General features: G+C 38.8%; 1 protein-coding gene and 1 long non-coding RNA gene across 5 annotated transcripts in view; one reads left to right on the forward strand and one right to left on the reverse strand.

Annotated features, from left to right (window-relative positions):
* The window catches only part of LOC137640279 (uncharacterized), a 35,525-nt gene that overhangs the window by 12,884 nt on the left and 3,712 nt on the right, over nt 1-18,929 (reverse strand). The gene's annotated exons all lie outside the window — the stretch shown is intronic.
* On the forward strand, nt 1,083-15,509 carry ec (echinus). Of its 4 annotated transcripts, none has more exons than XM_068372877.1 (7): nt 1,083-1,202; nt 2,465-2,796; nt 7,136-7,588; nt 7,741-9,069; nt 9,298-9,492; nt 9,634-9,823; nt 11,336-15,509. In XM_068372877.1, exons 2-7 carry the CDS (start codon nt 2,758-2,760, stop codon nt 14,836-14,838), a joined length of 5,709 nt encoding a protein of 1,902 aa, XP_068228978.1. In that variant the 5' UTR covers nt 1,083-1,202; nt 2,465-2,757; the 3' UTR covers nt 14,839-15,509. The 4 variants fall into 4 exon arrangements, with proteins under 4 accessions (XP_068228978.1, XP_068228979.1, XP_068228977.1 ...); XM_068372878.1 differs by lacking the exon at nt 1,083-1,202 and adding an exon at nt 1,381-1,485; XM_068372876.1 differs by lacking the exon at nt 1,083-1,202 and adding an exon at nt 1,398-1,547.

Raw genomic sequence — 18,929 nt, forward strand, 5'->3', positions numbered from 1 at the left:
TCATCTCCTTTGACCAAGAAATAACACTTCTTCCCTATGTCATATCATCATCATCTCCTACTACGCTTATTGCCGCAAAGGGTCTCCATTACATTTCGCCAGTCGTCTCTTTCTTGAGCTTTTAAATAAATACTTCTCCATTCATCATCTATTTCAAACTTCATAGTCTTCAGCCACGTAGCACTGGGTCTTCTAAACTCGTCTAGTGCTTTGTGGTGCACCGTTGAAAGTTTGGTGAACTAATCTCTCTTGGGGAGTGCGAAGAGTATGCCCAAACCATCTTCATCTACCCCTTACGATATCTCATCCATATATGAAAGCAATATTTTGGGGTTACCTTGTAATTTTGAGCAATTGTGGTATCAATTTGCATGGTCGTATACCAGTGACTGGCGCCGTGAGTCCATCTCTTGTCCAGGACGCGTGGCAGGTTTCCGGGAAGTCGGTCGCCCGAGTCGACTGGCCCCAGGCCGAAAGGGGGCAGTGGGCAGGTCTCGAGGGGCGCCTTGCCATGCACACGAACGCTTTGGAAACGTGCGTCACTCTAGGTTTTCTCTCTACCTTTTGCCCCGGGGGAAAGTTTTTGGATTATTTTTGCTTGTCTGTGAATTTCAAAGAAACAAATTTCTAATTATAGAACCACTGGATATTCTGTTCCAAGCTATGATTTACATGATATGCAGTGTAAACCTTTGTAACATAATTCTTGGTTTCCTAAATATATTAAAGCAGTTTTTCCTCAGTCATATTATGTGGTAGACAGGTTGGCCAATGATAAAAAGAACAAATTTACCGTGGGAACTTTAAAAATTTAGCTGTGGTCCGTTTAGACGTAAAACCCACGGACAAATAACTCTAATAAAAAACTTACCAGACCCGTTCATCTAACTAGGACGCAGACATATACTCCAACATTAATAGGGTATAAAATTTGTGATTATAATTTAGTGCGGTGTGGGCGACCATTGGAAACGGATGGCACTGCTAAATATGAACAATGCAGTCCTTTATGTGAATGAGTAAGCGTACAGGTAAGTTCGTTCGTGCATTGGTGTTCGAGTAAGAGAGACGGAGGGTAGTCAGAAGTTGGCCTGACTTGCGGTTCGCCAATTCATGCAGTTGCAGTCAACTGCCAACGCTTCCATCTCGCGCTCATATCGACACTATTGACATCGTATCGTCACCTGTCGACAATTCACACGGTAACAGGCTTCATTGGAAGCCTAATTTTGACCTATAGCGAATACACAGCACCTGCTGGATGTGGGCAGGAAAACGGAAATAGCGTTGGATAAGTGGGCAGGTGTGTCCAGTCCCAGTCCCGCTCTTCGGGAATTGTGTTTGGAACGCACGTACTCACACACTCAAGCTCACATTCGCCCACACTCTTTCTCTCCTACAGTTGGAGTCTTCAACTACCTACACGCTCACTTCGCTAGTTCCCCAGCTCCTTGCAGACGGACACAGCGTCTCTCCCTGACAGTGGTACTTAGTGATCTTGTTGTTACCGTGATCGTGGATAATACTGGATTACCTGTTGTTGTTGCGTAAGAATTTGTGCATCAAATTGGTTTATTTCGACAATAACGTTTTCATAATGTGTAAACAATAGTTGATTGCATACTGTGTTGGGCTAAAATATAAACAACTAACTTAGCCAAGGCTTTTTGTGTAGTGGTTTTTCTGTGCATAATTATTCGAGCCAGATGGCGGCAGACCTGTGGTGAGGGAAACCAAAGATAAGTGTACATTCGAACTGGAAGCTGTGGTGTTGTGTGTGACTCATCTCACTTAAAACCTGTCTTTTTTGCAGGAGTGAACTACCAAAACTGTTTATTCCCACGTGAAAAAAATCACGCTCAAGAGGATAATTACTGAGACCGACAGTGAAGTTAAAAAAAAATTGCAATATTTGCACTGTGGCTAGAAGAGTTGAAAAACGATAAGATATTGTATATCATATCTATAGCGATTTACATTTACTATATTAATTTCTGTTGGTGATAGAGGAAAGAAACAGTTTGACTAACTTACGGTGAATGTAATAGTTTGTCCTTGATTTTATTCGTTCTCATTTCACTGGGTACTTTAATGTCGAGGGTGGATTCAATATTACAGTGGTTTCAAAAACCACTTTTGTACATTTTAAACCTTGACTCTACATAATGGACTACTATTTATTTCATTATCTTAGCAATTAAACAGGAGTCCCAAAACCTGTTTTAGTTGGAATAGAGAAATGAATAAGGTCATACCTGTGATGCAGTGAGAGAGAGATGAGATGGAAAAGAAAAAGAACAAGTGAAAGGGTAAGCCCGAGTCGTGCAGTAGACAGTTGCCAGCGTTCGCCAAAAATTTAATTATGGAACGACTGAAATTAAATTTAAACAATGTTATAACATTTCCCTTATTAAAGGGAGAGTAATATTTTAAAGCAAATGCGATGAAAATCTCTTTATTTCAGGTTTTATAAAATACATTAGTAACAAACAAGTGGCCACGATGACCTACACTACACCTGTGGGTACTTTTGCTTACCACGGTTTTGGTAGCAGTGCTGTGGACATCCGCTCACCCACATTTTAGATTGATGACTAAAAACCTTATTCGATAGAAAATGATTGAATTTGCCAAGCACTGTCAGCCTGCCTTAACGAAAGTCTGGATTGATTGGAACTATATTTACCTGACATAGTGAACGTTTTTAATTAATAAAGGATTTTTAAACTCGGCTGATCTACATCATCATCATCCACAATGAACATTCAGACATTTTCTTTACGCCTCGCGCTCAAGGTAAGCAAGGAAGCTGGTGGTACTTTTTTAAAAGTTTCATTGGCAACTTTTTCTTTATTGCATTGACAGTGAATATGCGTTCTGTAAACGAATACTCAATAGTTATCAACGAGGAAAAATATGTTCACGATCTGCTTATCCTGGAAATGCTTACTCTCCTAAGAATTTCTTCTATTTCCTCCAATACATATTCATGAGATAGCGTACTATGAGTAATACTAGTCAGGTCCAGTCGGCGAGTAGTCTATGTTTTCTTCTTTGTCCTTCGTCGAGCGTAAAGACTAGAGACCTAAGCCCTGAAGGGGAATCTGATCCTTTTTCGATTAATCTTTTTGTTATCGGAAATCGAAGGTGTGCCGCTACAGGGACAACCGAGAGAAACCCTTTTGCCCGAAGCCATCGGTTAGGTCTTCCCTGGACCTTAGAACCTCACAAGGTCTTAACTTTCCGAAAGGAGAGAACTTAACATAAGAGTATTCATTCTGTTCCACACCCTTGATGGCTCCCGCCAATTTCAGTGTACACATGTACACACTATAATGAAATTAGGGTTTCATATTGTTTTATTTGATTACTCTCTCTCTCCTCTCTCTCTCTCTCTCTCTCTCTCTCTCTCTCTCTCTCTCTCTCTCTCTACAAAAAACTATAATTTATATATGTATGCTTTACTTGTCTTGAAATATTTCCCCAGTTTTACACAAAAAGTAAATATACCTACAAATTCGTTCAACCCCACGTCTCCCTTATAAACAATTTTGTTTGTTCATGATTGTCGTAAGCCCATATAAAATTGTACAGTAAATGCATTGCACTGTCATTTTTATAACATACAGTATTCAGCCAATAAGAAAATCGCATATATTTTTTATTTCTTTTCAAAAAAAAATTGCGATACTAGTTAGTCATAAATTCTCAGGGGTTCTTCTGAAAAAGGTTTCTTTCTATTTCTTTTGTGTGAGTGAGGGATGTGGGGCACATGTTCTAACGGATTTGTGGAATCGGTTGTGGAACAACGTGACTTGATCCGGATTGCTTTTACTTACAAGGCAGAAAGGTTACGCTTGACCAGATGTGTGAGGGAGTGGGGGGGGGGACTTTTATGTTTCTTGTGTTGCTTCTCAATTTTCTTGAAATTTTACGTATTCCGGAAAGTTCAGAAGTCTGGTTATATCTTTCTTATTTTCTTTTTTTTTTCTTTTGCACAATTTTGTTGCCGATTGTATGAAATATTAAATTTATTACGTAATCTCTCTCAATGTGTGTTGATTCCGATATATTCGTTGATGGTGCAACCACGAAAATCTGCTGGTAAAAAGTGATAGCAATCTCTAGGGTGACCCCGAATGAGAAAGGTTATCTCAAATTAATCCGACGCCTGAGACGGACTAAACTTTCTTATCTGCAAAAATAATTGAATTTAAACCCTGTATAATCGTTACTCCATACGTGTTTTGTAATAAGTTATTGATTCTTAATATACTCTCGCACACTATTTTATTTTCTTAAATTATAGTTTATATATGAAAGATAATTTTTTTAGTAATGTTACTGGGATTCAAATATTTTATTTTAATTGTTCACTACTCTTTTAGTTTGTTTATTTCCTGGGCTATTTTTCCCTGTTGAAGCATTCGGGTTTAAAGCGTCCTGCTTTTCCTGCTAGGGTTGTAGCTTATCCAGTAATTATCATTATTATCATTATTAGCTCTATTTCTTTTAGTACGTCTTTACCAGAATATATAATTCACCACAATAAAGTGTCTGGTGTTTTAAATTTGTCGATACGTCAATATATACGGTACATAGATTTAAAGAAGCATTTGTGCAAATCAAATTAGTCAATTTCAACCATTCAAACATAAGAGGCGTTATATCCATTACTATACTGTATATCTTATAATTATCGTCCAAGAGTGTTTGATTGTCTAGTACTAGAGGATTGAAGTGGACTCCACTTAGTGAGGACGAATGCGATCATTGTCAGCTCTCATTTAGCTAAACTTGGGGTATAATAGTAAGTCTATTGTCACGTCACGGATTTGTGAACACATGTTTTACCCTTGTTGACTGCTTTTTATTACGGGGTTTAATTCGTTCATAATTACCACCGACACTTTCCCACGTCAAGGGTGATGAGTATTAATTATGGAGTTTCCTCTTTTGGTACATCCATCCAATAGGGACGACGAGTGCAGTCTCATGGCGGCCATGAAAGCAAAACTTGTTTTTATATATATGGTATATGTAAACCTTCAAGTTACCGGTACTAATTGGTGTGAATTCTTCGCTTGTTATTTTGGAAATGTGAATATTACAAAAACCTTTTTTAGATTTTGTTAATGGTATTTGAAGTTTTCAAAGCAAATTTTGAGGCTATAGATAGAACTTAAATAAAAAGACCTAGATACTACGGTTCTTATATCCATATCAACTACATTCTATTATTATTGTTGCTATTATTATTATTACTACTACTAGATAAGCTACAACCCTAGTTGAAAAAGCAAGATGCTATAAGCCGAAAGGGCTCCAACAGAGAAATAGCCCAGTGAGCAAAGAGAAATAAGGAAATAAATAAACGATCTGAGAAATAATGAATAATTAAAATAAAATATACCCTCTTTCTTTCCTCACTACTCTCTTGTTTGTGTACTTTTGCGCTTTTGACACGGATGTTGTTTTCCCCTTATACAAATGAAAAAAACTAACACATTCTTTCAGTCCCTAACCTGCCTGTCCTGCTACCTACAGAGGTTAGATTACTATACCTTCCCTGGTCCTACCCATTTCAGCCATACTGACGAGAGGCGTCTTGACATTCAAGGCGTGTTCCAGATCGCTAGGAATTTTCTCAGTGTGTCACAGTCCCAACTATTGCATATAAGAGTTTTAAAAAAATAGCGCTTTTCCATTAAGTGTCATGCAAGTTGAGATTTTTTTCACCCTGAAACTTTGCATTTTCACGATTCATAAAAGTTTATAGTTTGTCGCAAAAGTTTATTTATTTCCTTTAGTTAATTTTGAAATTAAAGCAATGTATATTTTTTAAGTATCTTGATTCTTCCCTATATATCTTTATAGTATGACGAGTTTGACATTGATATATCTACAGAAGACGTCAGGTCTAGTCATGTATTTTTTAGTTTTTCAAAATTTTAAAGAATTTACCTAAAAGTCATCGCTCAGAAATGCTACGACCCATGGAGTGAAGTTACTAGATCAACACCCATATTCTGTGGCAGGACAATCCCCACTCTCCAATTGTGCCACGTGAGCTCGGTGAAAAGGAATTCTTGAAGTGTTGTCCATTATTCTCCAATTTCAAAAGGAACCTCTCCAGCCAGATGCCTTCCATTCCCCCTCCCTTAGATTTCCTTTCTTGCTTCCTTCAACCAGCCCTCTTTAGTTCCCTTTCTATTTTCCCCTTCCAAACACACATGGAATGCACACTTCATTCTTAACCATTCGAGCGTGTCTTGTTTTCCCCGTCTCTTCCTAAGAAATGGCGATTGGTATTAAAGAATTATCCCGTATAACTAATTACGAATACTTCTTTCCTAAACAATATGCCCTCTTTACTTGTTACAATTTGTGATAAAAAAAAAATTAGTCCCCCCTTCTACCAAAATGTCGCATTGAGATTTTGTACGAATGCTAAGTTCCAGTGGTTTGAAATTTCCATTCTTGGCGTGTTTGTGTTTCTTTGAAGCGGCTGTCAATGAATTGTGAAAGATTTATATTCCAATTGTTAAACGCCTCAGTTTAAGAATGGGGTTGGAATGCCGGCCGACCGCAGGATTATTCCCATTCCTGGTATTCACTCCTGTTGGAATTTTAGCCCACGAAGTGTTCGAGGAGGGAGGATACAAGATTCCAGTAGGGCTAGAGGGAGGGGGGGTTAGGTAGTAAGGCAGAGGAAAACCTCGTGGGCACGTCCTGCTGTTCACTATAATCTAAGTAAAGATCCCTTGGGTGACTGATATTGAGCTGCTAGTTTTTGTTTTTTCTTTGTTTCCTTATATTTACTTTTGGGTTCACCTTCTATCAAGCTGAAACTTGGTGAGAGTGGCACGTAATGTGCGAAGCAGTTAATTTCTGTAACTATTAAAAATACGGCAGTATATTTAATTATATTTTTTTCTGTTTACAATTTTTTTTCAGTTCTATCTGACATATTCTGTATTGTGCAATATTATTAAGCGATAATAAAGTCAATTAAATAATTACAATACCAATAGGTCCAGTGAACTATCTTAAACTTTTAAATTGGAGCAATCAATATCTGTTCAATAAAATACTATAATGATGTGCGATACTAATTTGAATATTTTTCTTTCAGGAACTGTTTTCTCAGCTCCAATACAGCCATGAATCTGCTCTCCCACCGGATGCTCTCAGACGTGCCTTGGCACAGACCTTCTACAACCAGCAGAGATTTCAGTTGGGCTTCATGGACGATGCTGCCGAGTGCTTCGAGAACATTCTCCTTCGAATTCACTTCCACATCGCCAGCGGAGAGGCAGAAGACATGTGCAATGCGCGCCATTGCATTCCCCATCAGAGATTTGCCATGACCTTGATAGAGCAGAGTGTCTGTGGAGACTGTGGTGCCACTTCTGAACCTCTGCCTTTCACTCAGATGGTGCACTATGTTTCAGCCTCGGCTCTCACTGCTCAGGCTCGGCAAATGCAAGAAACCAATAATTCCTCTGCTCCTCAACAAGTAGCTCTCGACATGTTTGGCCAGCTTTTGAAGAAAGCTGGTGGAATGGGAGATATTAGAGACTGCCCTGTAAGTGAATCGACTACTCCATCTCCACATTTTTCATACTATTTTTTCTTATAAACATTAAGCTAAGTCTTAATATAAGTTTCTATTTTATTTAAATAAAATTCTTCATTTCATTGAAATATATAACTAATTAATTTTATTTCTTTCCACAGAGTGCATGTGGTGCCAAGATTCAGATTTGCAGAACTCTAATGAACAGACCAGAAATAGTTTCTATTGGAGTGGTATGGGATTCAGAACGACCAACATTAGAACACATCATGGCAGTGTTTGCCACAGTAGGAACAACGCTACGGTTACGAGATGTTTTCCAGAGTGTTATTGATGATGCTTGGGCTCAACATACACAGCATCAGCTGGTTGGAGTGGTTACCTATTACGGAAAGCATTATTCAACCTTCTTCTACCACACTAAGCTTCGAGTCTGGATATACTTTGATGATGCGACTGTGAGGGAAATTGGCCCACACTGGGAGCAAGTTGTAGATAAATGCAGAAGAGGCCATTTTCAACCACTTCTTTTGTTATATGCTAATCCAAGTGGCACTCCAGTACCTGTAGAAACTGCACCAAGATCTGTTACTCTGGTTCCTGGTCACAGAAATCATAACCGTTCATCACAGTCATCTCCCCAAAAATCATCTGTTTCAGGGGAGCCATACTCTCAGACAAATGTCAGGCGTGCTGTTACTCCAAATCCAGAAAAATGTGTAGATACCAGTGGAGGACCTACTCCTCGAAGGGCTGTCACGCCCAGTCCAGAAATAGCGGCTCAAAATGATAGTCACAGAGATTATCAGAACATCCATTCCATCCACAATCAAATGTACCAGGATGGTGTGACTGAAGGCCATAATGATGATGTGTTTGAAACTAACGCATCCAACTATCGCAGGCAAATGGAAAGCATTAAACAGAAAGGATCTGTTCTGCCAAACAAACCAAATATAGCAGGAAGAGGACGTCTTGATTCTGATGACTCTGTGTATGCTGGGAGGAGGAGTGATGGTCAGAGACAAGAAAGACAGCGATCAGTTAGCTGCAGTGGTTATAACCAACATGGTAATCGAAATAGCAATTCCTCCTTGGAACAGTTTGAAAAGGATGGGCTCAAAATGCCAGAGGGAGGCAATGTACCTCGGCGACGAGATTCTGGGAACTGGAGTGGTGATAGGAACAGTGCTTCATCGTCTTCATCTACATCCTTGGAAAATCCCTATATTTTCATTGTTGGCAAAACAGGAAGACAGCCATCATCACCAACAACCAAGCCGCCAGCCAGCCCCTCTCGTTCAGATCATCCAGAGTATGCTAACCTTGGCATAGGTGTTCCACAGCATATACTTAACAGCAACAATAACAGTTCTGGACAGCCATCAAATACAGGTCCTAATGGGCAATATGACCCTGGTTATGACTCCTACTCTTTGTCTTCAAATGATTCTTATCCAATTCAACAGAACTTGAAGCACAATTTGCAGGTAAGCATGTTTCAAGAAACTATTCTTCACATTAACATGGTTCAAGTTATATGAGTTTTCTGTCATAAGCAAGTTACCTGTCATAAAATTCTTATAAAAGTTTTTAGTGTAAAATTTTTAACACTTCTCAGATTGAGTTCTCCTTTTTCATAAAATCATTTCTAGAAAAAAAGTTTTTAGAGTAAGAAACTTGGATTACTAGTAGCTAAATTCATTTTTCATTCCTAGCAGCTTCAGCAAATACCAGAGGGAGTGCAGACGAGTGATAGTCCTGGAACTTACACTGGTGGAAGCCAGCAGGACAACAGCAGTATTAGCACACTGACAGAAAGTGAAACAGGAAGCAACTGTGAAGCACTATGCCTTGCAGCCGATTCCTTGTTGGAAGAAGCTCGAGCAAGGGAAGAGGCTGGTGATCTACCCGTGAGTACTTTGCATTTCACCACTCTTGATTATCAGAAACCTGAATATTGTAATTGGTTGATAATAGGCTAAACTCTTGCATACCATCTGATATTACAAACAGACCAATCAAGAATTTAATGTTGTATTCTTTCCTTACAGGGTGCCTTAGATTTATGCAATGCAGCAGCTGCTAAAACTCGTGCAGCTATGGATGCCCCATATAACAATGCCCACTCATTGACTTTTGCTCGAATGAAACACAACACTTGTGTTATGCGTGGTCGATCTTTACATAGGAGAATTTTGATCCAAGAGGAGACTGCAGCATGGGAGGGACAATATAAAATGGGTGAGTAAATTTTAAAAGTTTTACCTACACTGTTTTAAAAAATATTTTGTTCCTAAATGAATACATACCATTGCTCTTCAATATGGAACTTGGCTGGTGACAGGTAGACTGTCCACCAGAACGAGATTACATGAAGCAGTCATATATTCCTATGGAACTACTCGAGAATTGCTCTGTCAAGAGGAAAGAGGAGTCTTCAGATTTTATCAACCCTTCAGCACCTGACTGGCAGATATGGGGAATCTTGAGACTTAGTTCATGTTTGTACCTTGGAATAACAACCTTGGCCCCCTATACTGGACAATGTGACACCCATTGATAAGGGAGGATTGAGGCCCACCCTAGGGCTACCCTAGTTGGAGCTTGCTCAAGGGCCACTAGTTCAAAGGTGGTCTTGCCTCAAGTACTCCATCGACACGCTGTTTTACAATCCAGAGAATGCCGACATCTCCCGTCTTTCAATCAAAACTTGAGTGACTACTTCACCAGGGACCCTAGTACCAGAGGGAAGCAGCTGTGTCGCTGGTCAAAGGCTTCTAGAGAGGCATTGTATGGCAGCTTTCTAGATATTGAAAAGATCCTTAGCAGCTGTCTATCAAGGAAAGTGGACCATTTTTTTAATTTGTGATTGGAGCCTTTCTGCTACTTATACAGCAGTGAATTTCCTCATCGGGCATTGCTCCTCTCGGTCTTTGCTGCGAAAAGCTATAACTGCCTTGATACAAAGCCTTTAGACTGAAGAACTTGTACCTTTCCTCACATTTGCTGCTGGGAAGCATCCCAAACAAGCAAATTTTTGGTAAATTTCAAGTATATTTGGTTGGATATAGGTTCTTCCATGACATTCTGCCAAGATTAGGCAGAAACCTAACCCATCACCAGGGATATCCTTTTCCCAGGTTGTTAGGAGGTTGATGAAGTCCTCACTTCAACTGCTCTCACAGTTCTGTGTTTTGAGCTCCCGATATCTCTTTTATTCCAAATATCTTCTATTCAAAGGGCCTGCTCATTGGATTATCAAGGTGTACAAATACTTCTATATTATTTTAACAGCCATGTTTCAACTGCTCTAAAATATAGTTAGGAAAAATACAAATAAATTTAATATAATATTTCCAAACATAATTTGTGTTGAGATCAGTAAGCTAAGAACATTCAAATATTAAGCTTTGAATTACCCCAGACATTCTGTGAACTATTATTGCAATATATTAAATGACTGATGTCATGCAGCATTTTATACTACTGTATGCTCTAATTATAAAATCTCATCTGGTAAACTATTATGGGCTGATTGCTGTAAGGTCTTGAATGAATAGTTTAAAAATTATAGAAACTAAGAATGCAGAATAAAATTTACAAAATTTACAATTTATTTAGATTGTTACTTGAAAGCTTCAACAGAGTTCCATTTTTTGCTTTAGCATAAATTCAATTTTTACTTAACTAAGATAAATAATTTGGTCACTGTTTTTGCCCTTAAATTACTAACAAACTATTTTTTATTTCCAGATGCTCCCCATCACAGTCGACAAGGATCAAGGGATTCTCAAAGATCCAGGACAAGCCGCCAAGGTTCACGAGAAGGATCAGTTCATCATAGTAGACAAGGTTCACGTGATGCATCCAACGGGTCACAGGCAAGGTCACAGGATCAGCTTGACACTGCAGTTACACTGGCTCAGACAGCAGAAAAGCTTCAGACCACCAACATTGAAATTTATGCGACACTACCCAAAAAGAAAGGAAAGAAAATTTCAGGTGATAAAATAGGGTTATCCAAGAAAGAAGATGTGGATGTACAAGTGGAGAAATCTTCAAAGGATAAGAAGAGCAGCGACAAATCTAAAGAGAAGTCTCACAAAGATAAGAAGAGCAGCAAGAGCCGTGGAGTCGACAGTGATTACTCAAGTGACCATAGCTCTAAAAGCTCCAAGAAAAGTTTGGAGAAAGAAGATGTCAATGCTATTGTGGAAGTAAAAGAGGAGAAACCTATAGGTAAAAAACAGCATAAAGTTAGAAGGAAACTTCTTATGGGAGGCCTCATCCGTCGTAAGAATAGGAGCATGCCTGATCTCCGTGAAGGTAAAGATGGAGACAATCCCAAAGCTGCTGCTGATGACCTCGAAGTTAGAAGTTTATCTCGACCTACAACACCATCGGGAGAAAAGACGATGGCAGGGTATTTGAGTGAAGGCCACCTGGAATACAGTAATCCAAATCTTGAAAGAAGTAAATTAATGAGAAAGAGTTTTCATGGTAGTGTTGGTAAAGGACTTTCACCTATAAAACTTAGTACAGCCACTAAAGTTCCTCCACCCATACCACAGCGCATTACTTCACAGCTTACACAGAAAAATGAGAAGAATAGCAGAAAGGAAGAGAAAAAGAGGGATAAGAGACCACCCTACCCATTACCTCACAAAGAGGCTGAACCAGATAATCCTCCAGCATTACCACCACGCTGTTATACTCCAGAAATAATCAACAATAATAATAATAGCAACATGTTGAAGACAGAGCCACAGTCACTCCCTTACATGCATATGCCACAATATGAACCATACCAGAATAATTCCCTTCCTTATACTGGGCCACATTATCCTGATCCTCAGCTTCAACAGCCTTCACCAGGAACTACTCAGATCACAGTTTGTGCTGATGTCCATCAGGAAGCTCCACCCCAGGAATCTGTTCATTCCACAAACTATCAACAACAGCAACAGCAAATAAATCAACCTTATCATCCACAATATCATCATCAACAGCATTTCCAACAGACTTTCCAACAGGTGTTCCACTCGCAGTCATCAATGCAGCAGCAACAACAGCCAGAGATGTACTGCCCACAAAATCAATATCCTTCTAAAATCATGCCAAGTGAATGGCCTGAAATCTCACATTCCAGACAAGGTAGTGAGGATTTTCCTCCTCCCCCTCCTCCATTGGAAGAGGCTGTGGAGGATTTAAAGATCAGGGGACTCCTCCCCCCTCCCCCTCCAGTGTCCAGGGCTACGCCCGAGGCCCATAACAATCCAGAGCCTTCAAGCTTGCTAGCACAGTTACAGCAGAAGCGTCAGCAAATGATTGAAAATAAAGCAAGCTCTGGCATTCCCATTGATGATCGGGTCAAGTCATCTCCAAGCAAAAGTAGTAGCGATTGGCTGCAAGAATTGCAGGCAAAACAGGCAGCCATGCGAAAGAAACAAGATCAAAATGGACCTGGACAGGGATCACAAAATGAGGTTAAAGAAACTCCTGTTGAAAGTGGCAGTTCAGTTAAAAATTTGGCTTCCAAATTTGAAAGTGTCAATATTGTTGGAACACAAAAATATGATGTGGATGAGGTGGACAGTAGTACACCTGCACAGCACCAACCTGGTACATCGTCCCGTGACGAAACCAGTGAGCGCCCGCATGCTCTTAGTAAAGAACTCTTCACAAGAGAGTACACCCAGTGTAATTCACTACAATTCCCTTCCCATAGTGGCCACGAGAGCAGGTTAAGTTCTTCATATCGTGCCAGAGGAGACCATAGTGAGAGCATTAATGGAAATGGTAAGGACAGTGTTAATGAGAGTGCCAAAGATGATTCTGACCTGAATACAAGTACTGATACAACTAGCAGTGATGGGGCTAAAAAGAAAAAGTCCAAGAAAAGTGTAACATTTTGTGATCAGGTGGTATTAGTAGCAACAGCTGAAGATGAAGAAGAAGATGCATATATTCCCAACCCAATTCTAGAGAGAGTCTTGAAGTCTGCACTTACTTCCTCTGCATCATTATCCGACACTGACACATCATCATCATGTGGAGAATCTGTAAGTTCAAGATCTAGCACCCAATCCCAAAATAAAAATGTCTCTACTCCTCAAGCTAGTCCGCACTATCATAGTTCAACCCAATCGCAGCCTAATCAGCAACAGTTCCCACAAACTCATCCTACCCAAAATCATACACCACAAGTGTATCCTGCACCCCCCGTTCACTTAGCTACTCATCATGCTCAGCCTATTCAGCCATCTTTCTCTTCTCTCCCTGGAAATTCACAATCTCAGTACCCCACCCCACCTCAATCACACACTCCTGCTCCACCTCATCAAACCCACAACTCATCCTCTCATAACCATCAGCCTGTAGTGCAGCAATACTCTCAACCATCTCAGAATAGTGGTACAGTTAGATTACCACCACCTTACCAGCCACCACCTAGTGTATGCAAGCCTATGGCACCGCATAGCCAAACTACTCCGGCAATTCACACTCCAGGTCAACCACAGCGACCTCTTTCGAGTGGTTTGCATCCTTCACAAATGCCACATTTGCTTCCTGGTCAACATCAGCCCAGATCATTGCCGCCACAACAGCAGCAGCAGCAACAGCAACAACAACAGCAGCAGAGGCATGTGAATCAACCACCGCAACATTATCAACAGCAGCAGCAACCACAACCATCGCAGCAGCAGCAGCAACAGTCTCAAAGACCGCCTTCAGTACCATATCCTGGAATGATACGTCAGAACAGCAGCCTTGGGTTCCAGCATCATACAGAGACAGAGAGGACTTACCCTCCTTATCAACGAGTACCTCATCCTAACCATTCACAAGCACAGCCACAGAACCACTCCCAGGTACATCATCAAAAAATTCACCCAACAATGCATCAGTCTCATGTGACAAATGGGCAGACTAACAGTTACAATGGATTTGGACCATACAATAATCAGCAGCAACCTATTCACAGCCATCCCCACCCGCAACAACAACATGGGTCTGGGTATGGTAGTATTGGCCGAGGGGGTGTTAAGAGTATCCCTAGCCACTTTTGTGGTCCCCTCGACCCATCAGCCATTTACTCAACTGTGAATAAGGTCACGAAAAAGCCAAATGGCGTCGCGAATTCTAGTAGTGCGCTACAGCCATGCAATCTGTGTAGAAAGAAATGTGTTAACCCTCCCTCTACTTACTGTAATGACTGTGAGTTTTATATGTCTAGGTTTAAACCCAAAGCATAATACTCTCTTTTTCATACCCGACATATTTCAGTATTTACAAACTCGTCACATAAGTTATCAAAAGACATTTGTTCAAATATCAAAACTGTAGTTGGCATTAGAGGTGGGTGATACTACCAATTTCCAACCTACATTTTCTTTAAATTTTCTCACCCCCTCCATTTCAGAAATTTTATTTATTGCTTTGTTATAATAGATGCTTCTTGCTCTCTCCCCCACTCTCTCACAAATTTTACTACACACGTGTACCTGCTTAAGGATCCGTGTCATATTCGACACATGTTTTGTTAGATGTACCTGTTGATGAGAGGACGATTCTGCTGTGCTGATGATGTGCCATGATGTTGGTTGATGCTTGTTAAATTCATCATTGTTTAGGCATGTTGGTTCAGAATCATCTGTCACTTGTGATACTAAGTTATAGGCTCTTGTATGGATCTCATTGTTAATATTTACAATACACATTTTATTATTGTTATCTTTTTATTGTATTTATTGTACAGTTGTATCTTTCATGTTCATTTCAAAATTACTTCACACTTCCGAGTGCATTTGTGAATTACACCATGGAATGTGCCAAATACTGTTGTATATTGTGTACAAATTATATATACTCTTATGTACATATCATTGCTTTTATATGTTTTATATTAAAGCTCCATGACGCTGAACCCTATATTATTATTATTCCCCTTTCCTGTGTAATGGTGGTGCAAAGTTTTAAGTAATTATGCTAAAATACTGTTATTTCTCCTTAATTTGAAGGCCATAAATTTGCTTGAGTTCATATCCAAACCAGATGATAATGAGGTCATAAATTACCTATTATGGATATAAATTCTTTCAACTTGTAATTGAACTAAGGATTCTTTTAATAACTGATATTGACAAATTTGGTCAATTTTGTAATATTAAACTGACAAAATGTATTGAAAATCATTTTGGATTACATTCCATCCCCCCCCCCCCACCAATTAACAATTTCCTAATTTGTAAATAAATTGTGTATCAAATTAAAAAGAAATCACAATCATACAGAAGCCACCAAGTTGAATTCTAAAAGCAGGATCAAGATACAGCCAACAAGTCTGCATAAAAGGGGAAATTTTGTTATCATAAAATAAAATAAAAGATGAACATACATTAAGGGTTATGCCAAGTAAAATATGAAGTCTACTCAAGAACTTCTTAACCATTTAAAAATTCCCATAACACAATACACCTAGATCATTTCTAAATGTCACTAACTTTAAAAATGTATTCATACACCTTTGTAACTTTTGTTTTCAATGAAATTCATAAAACCTGCGCCAGAGAACACCAATCAAGTTTCAACAAGCTTCCAATACATGGTGAGATATATATATCATAAGAATTTAAGTGGTGTACAGCATATTATTAAGAAAACAATATTTTGCATTTAATGGAATGCACATAAGAATACCAGTTCTTTCATTACCATAAGCATTAATTTTGCGTCTAGGAAGTGTACATGTTTATACTAATACTTTTACATATGCTACAAATTTCATACTTCCCTATGTCCAACTGCCTAACTTTTACTTCACGATGCACAAGCAGTCCCCGCCCCCCCTGCTTCCCATTGCCTAATGAACTCCCCGACTCGATGCAGGACCACCCACCTATGAACGTTCACAAATCATGTGGTCAGTTAAATACAGTACAGTATTATGAACAACAATTATCTGGTCTAATCAAAGTTGGTAAGCAAGCACACAGCAATTTTGCCTGAGAGAGAGAGAGAGAGCCATAACATCATGAATGCAAGAAAATGAAACTTGCAGGAGCAACTTCTGACTAAACAACGTAATCACCGCAGGAGAAAGTTGCGAATGATGGCCAGTCTGACCACAGCTGACTTCAATGTTTTAGCAGTTCTTACAAAGAAAACCAGACATTAAGCAATAGCATCAAGTTCTTATGAGAGAAGCACCTCGTCATTATTCAGCCTCATGGGCTTAAATGATCAAGTAGATAATCAACTAAATGGCTTGGGGTTTTCGTAATCTCGGGAACCAATTTAGTGAAGTGTTGCTTTCGTGGTGAACTTTTCTTACAAAATAAACATACTAACCTGGTTGCATATATAACAAACTACACTATCCATAAATGCATTATTGGCAAAGGAGATAAAAAAAAGGTGGTTTTAAAAAGAATTTAAAGACTACTTTCACTTGCTTAATTACAAAATGATTTATGATGGATATTAAAAAGAATCTGTTGTATTTATTGAAAATATAAAGATGAAATATTGAATTTATTATAACTGAAAAACATCAGTAACTGAAGACTACAGTATTAATATATATTACCAAACATCACAGAACTTCCAACCACGAGAGAGAGATTCAGAAAACGGGATCAACTTTTAAGTATAATGTTCCTGACTGACCTAAAATAATACCACCACATTCATTCATAATTATTTTTCTCTACATGAGAAGGCACTTACATATTCAATCCAGAGGACATTCTAAGAGAACTATCATGCGAAATATCATCATCAAGAGAGTACCTACTCCATAGTTCAGTACTGTACAGTATACTGTACTATTTGATTTTTCATCATAACTATTATAGATTATTTCTATTAGCTAAGCTACAACCCTACTTGGAAATTCGGGATGCTATAAAGCAAAGGCCTCCAACAAGGAAAAATAGCCCAGTGAGGAAGGAAAATAAAGAAATATATTATGAAGTAATGAATATAGAATATACAACAGCTTAGCTCAATACCATTAAAATAAAAATGCTATAATTATACTGTGTAGACTTATTACATGCCTGTCACCATAATATTGGCTGAAAGTTTGAACTTCTGAAGTTCCAATGCTTCAATTGCCTAACAACGAAGATCAGTCTACAATCTGCTCAGTTGGAATAAAACGTCTAGAATACTATGTAGTATTTGAGCCTTATGATAGAGAAGGTAAGACTTACAATTAACTTCATACCTAGTCTTACTATTATTAACTAAGCTATAACCATAGTTGGAAAAGTAAGATGGTATAAGCCCCAGGCCTGCAACAGGGAAAAAATAGCTCAGTGAGGAGAGGAAACAAGAAGAGAAATAAGCAAGAGAAGTAATGAACAATTTAAATAAAATATTTTACGAACAGTAATATTAAAAATAGATCTTTCACATATAAACTATAAAAATTTCAAAAAATTCCAGAGTTAAATAAATAAATAGAATAGAGTGCCCAAGTGTACCCTCAAGCAAGAGAACTCTAACCCAAGACAGTGGAAGATCATGGTACACAGGTTGTGGCACTACCAAAGACTAGACAACAATGGTTTGATTTTGCAGCGTCCTTCTACAAAAGCTGCTAGCATAGCTTAAGTCTCTCTTCTACTCTTACCAAGAGCAAATTAGCAACTGAACAATTACAGTCCATTAGTTAACCCCCTTAAGCAAAGAAGAATTGTTTGGTAATCTCAGTGATGTCTGGTGTATGAGGGCAGAAGAATGTGGAAAGAATAGGCCAGACTATTCTGTGTATGTGTAGGCAAATGAAAAAATGAGCTGTAACCAGAGAGATGGATCGAACATAGTACTGTCTGGCCAGTCAAAGGACCCAATAACCCTCTAGCAGTAGTATCCTAGCAGTAGTATCCTATTGGCACCACCCTGCTACCTATAAGTACGGGATAGTTCAGTTTTGGAATATCCAAATGGAAAATTAAGAAAAATCTTAAGCAACATGCATAAGAAACTAAATAATGACAGGGCCAGAGATTGATATCCAGCTCTGGACTGAGGAATTTAACAGACAGCCAGTTTTTGTCAAAAAAAAAAAAATTAAGTAGTCACCAGCTGAAGGTCAGACATGAAAACAACACTCCAGACATGGTACAACAAACGAATTAAATCATTTCCTCAGGATGATTGTTCCTTAAAAATCTTATATACAGTATAAGACTTTCTCAACATGACAATATGAACCTTCCTATTGTTCATACAGCTTCTCTTAAAGCTTGCTTAATGTATCAACATTTACCCCCAAAAAATTACCGTTTTCTTACCTTTTTATAGGCTGAAGCCTCTAACCACTAATAGCATTAACCAT

The sequence above is a fragment of the Palaemon carinicauda genome, chromosome 4 (genome assembly GCF_036898095.1).
Source record: "Palaemon carinicauda isolate YSFRI2023 chromosome 4, ASM3689809v2, whole genome shotgun sequence".
NCBI classification, from domain to species: Eukaryota; Metazoa; Arthropoda; class Malacostraca; order Decapoda; family Palaemonidae; genus Palaemon; species Palaemon carinicauda.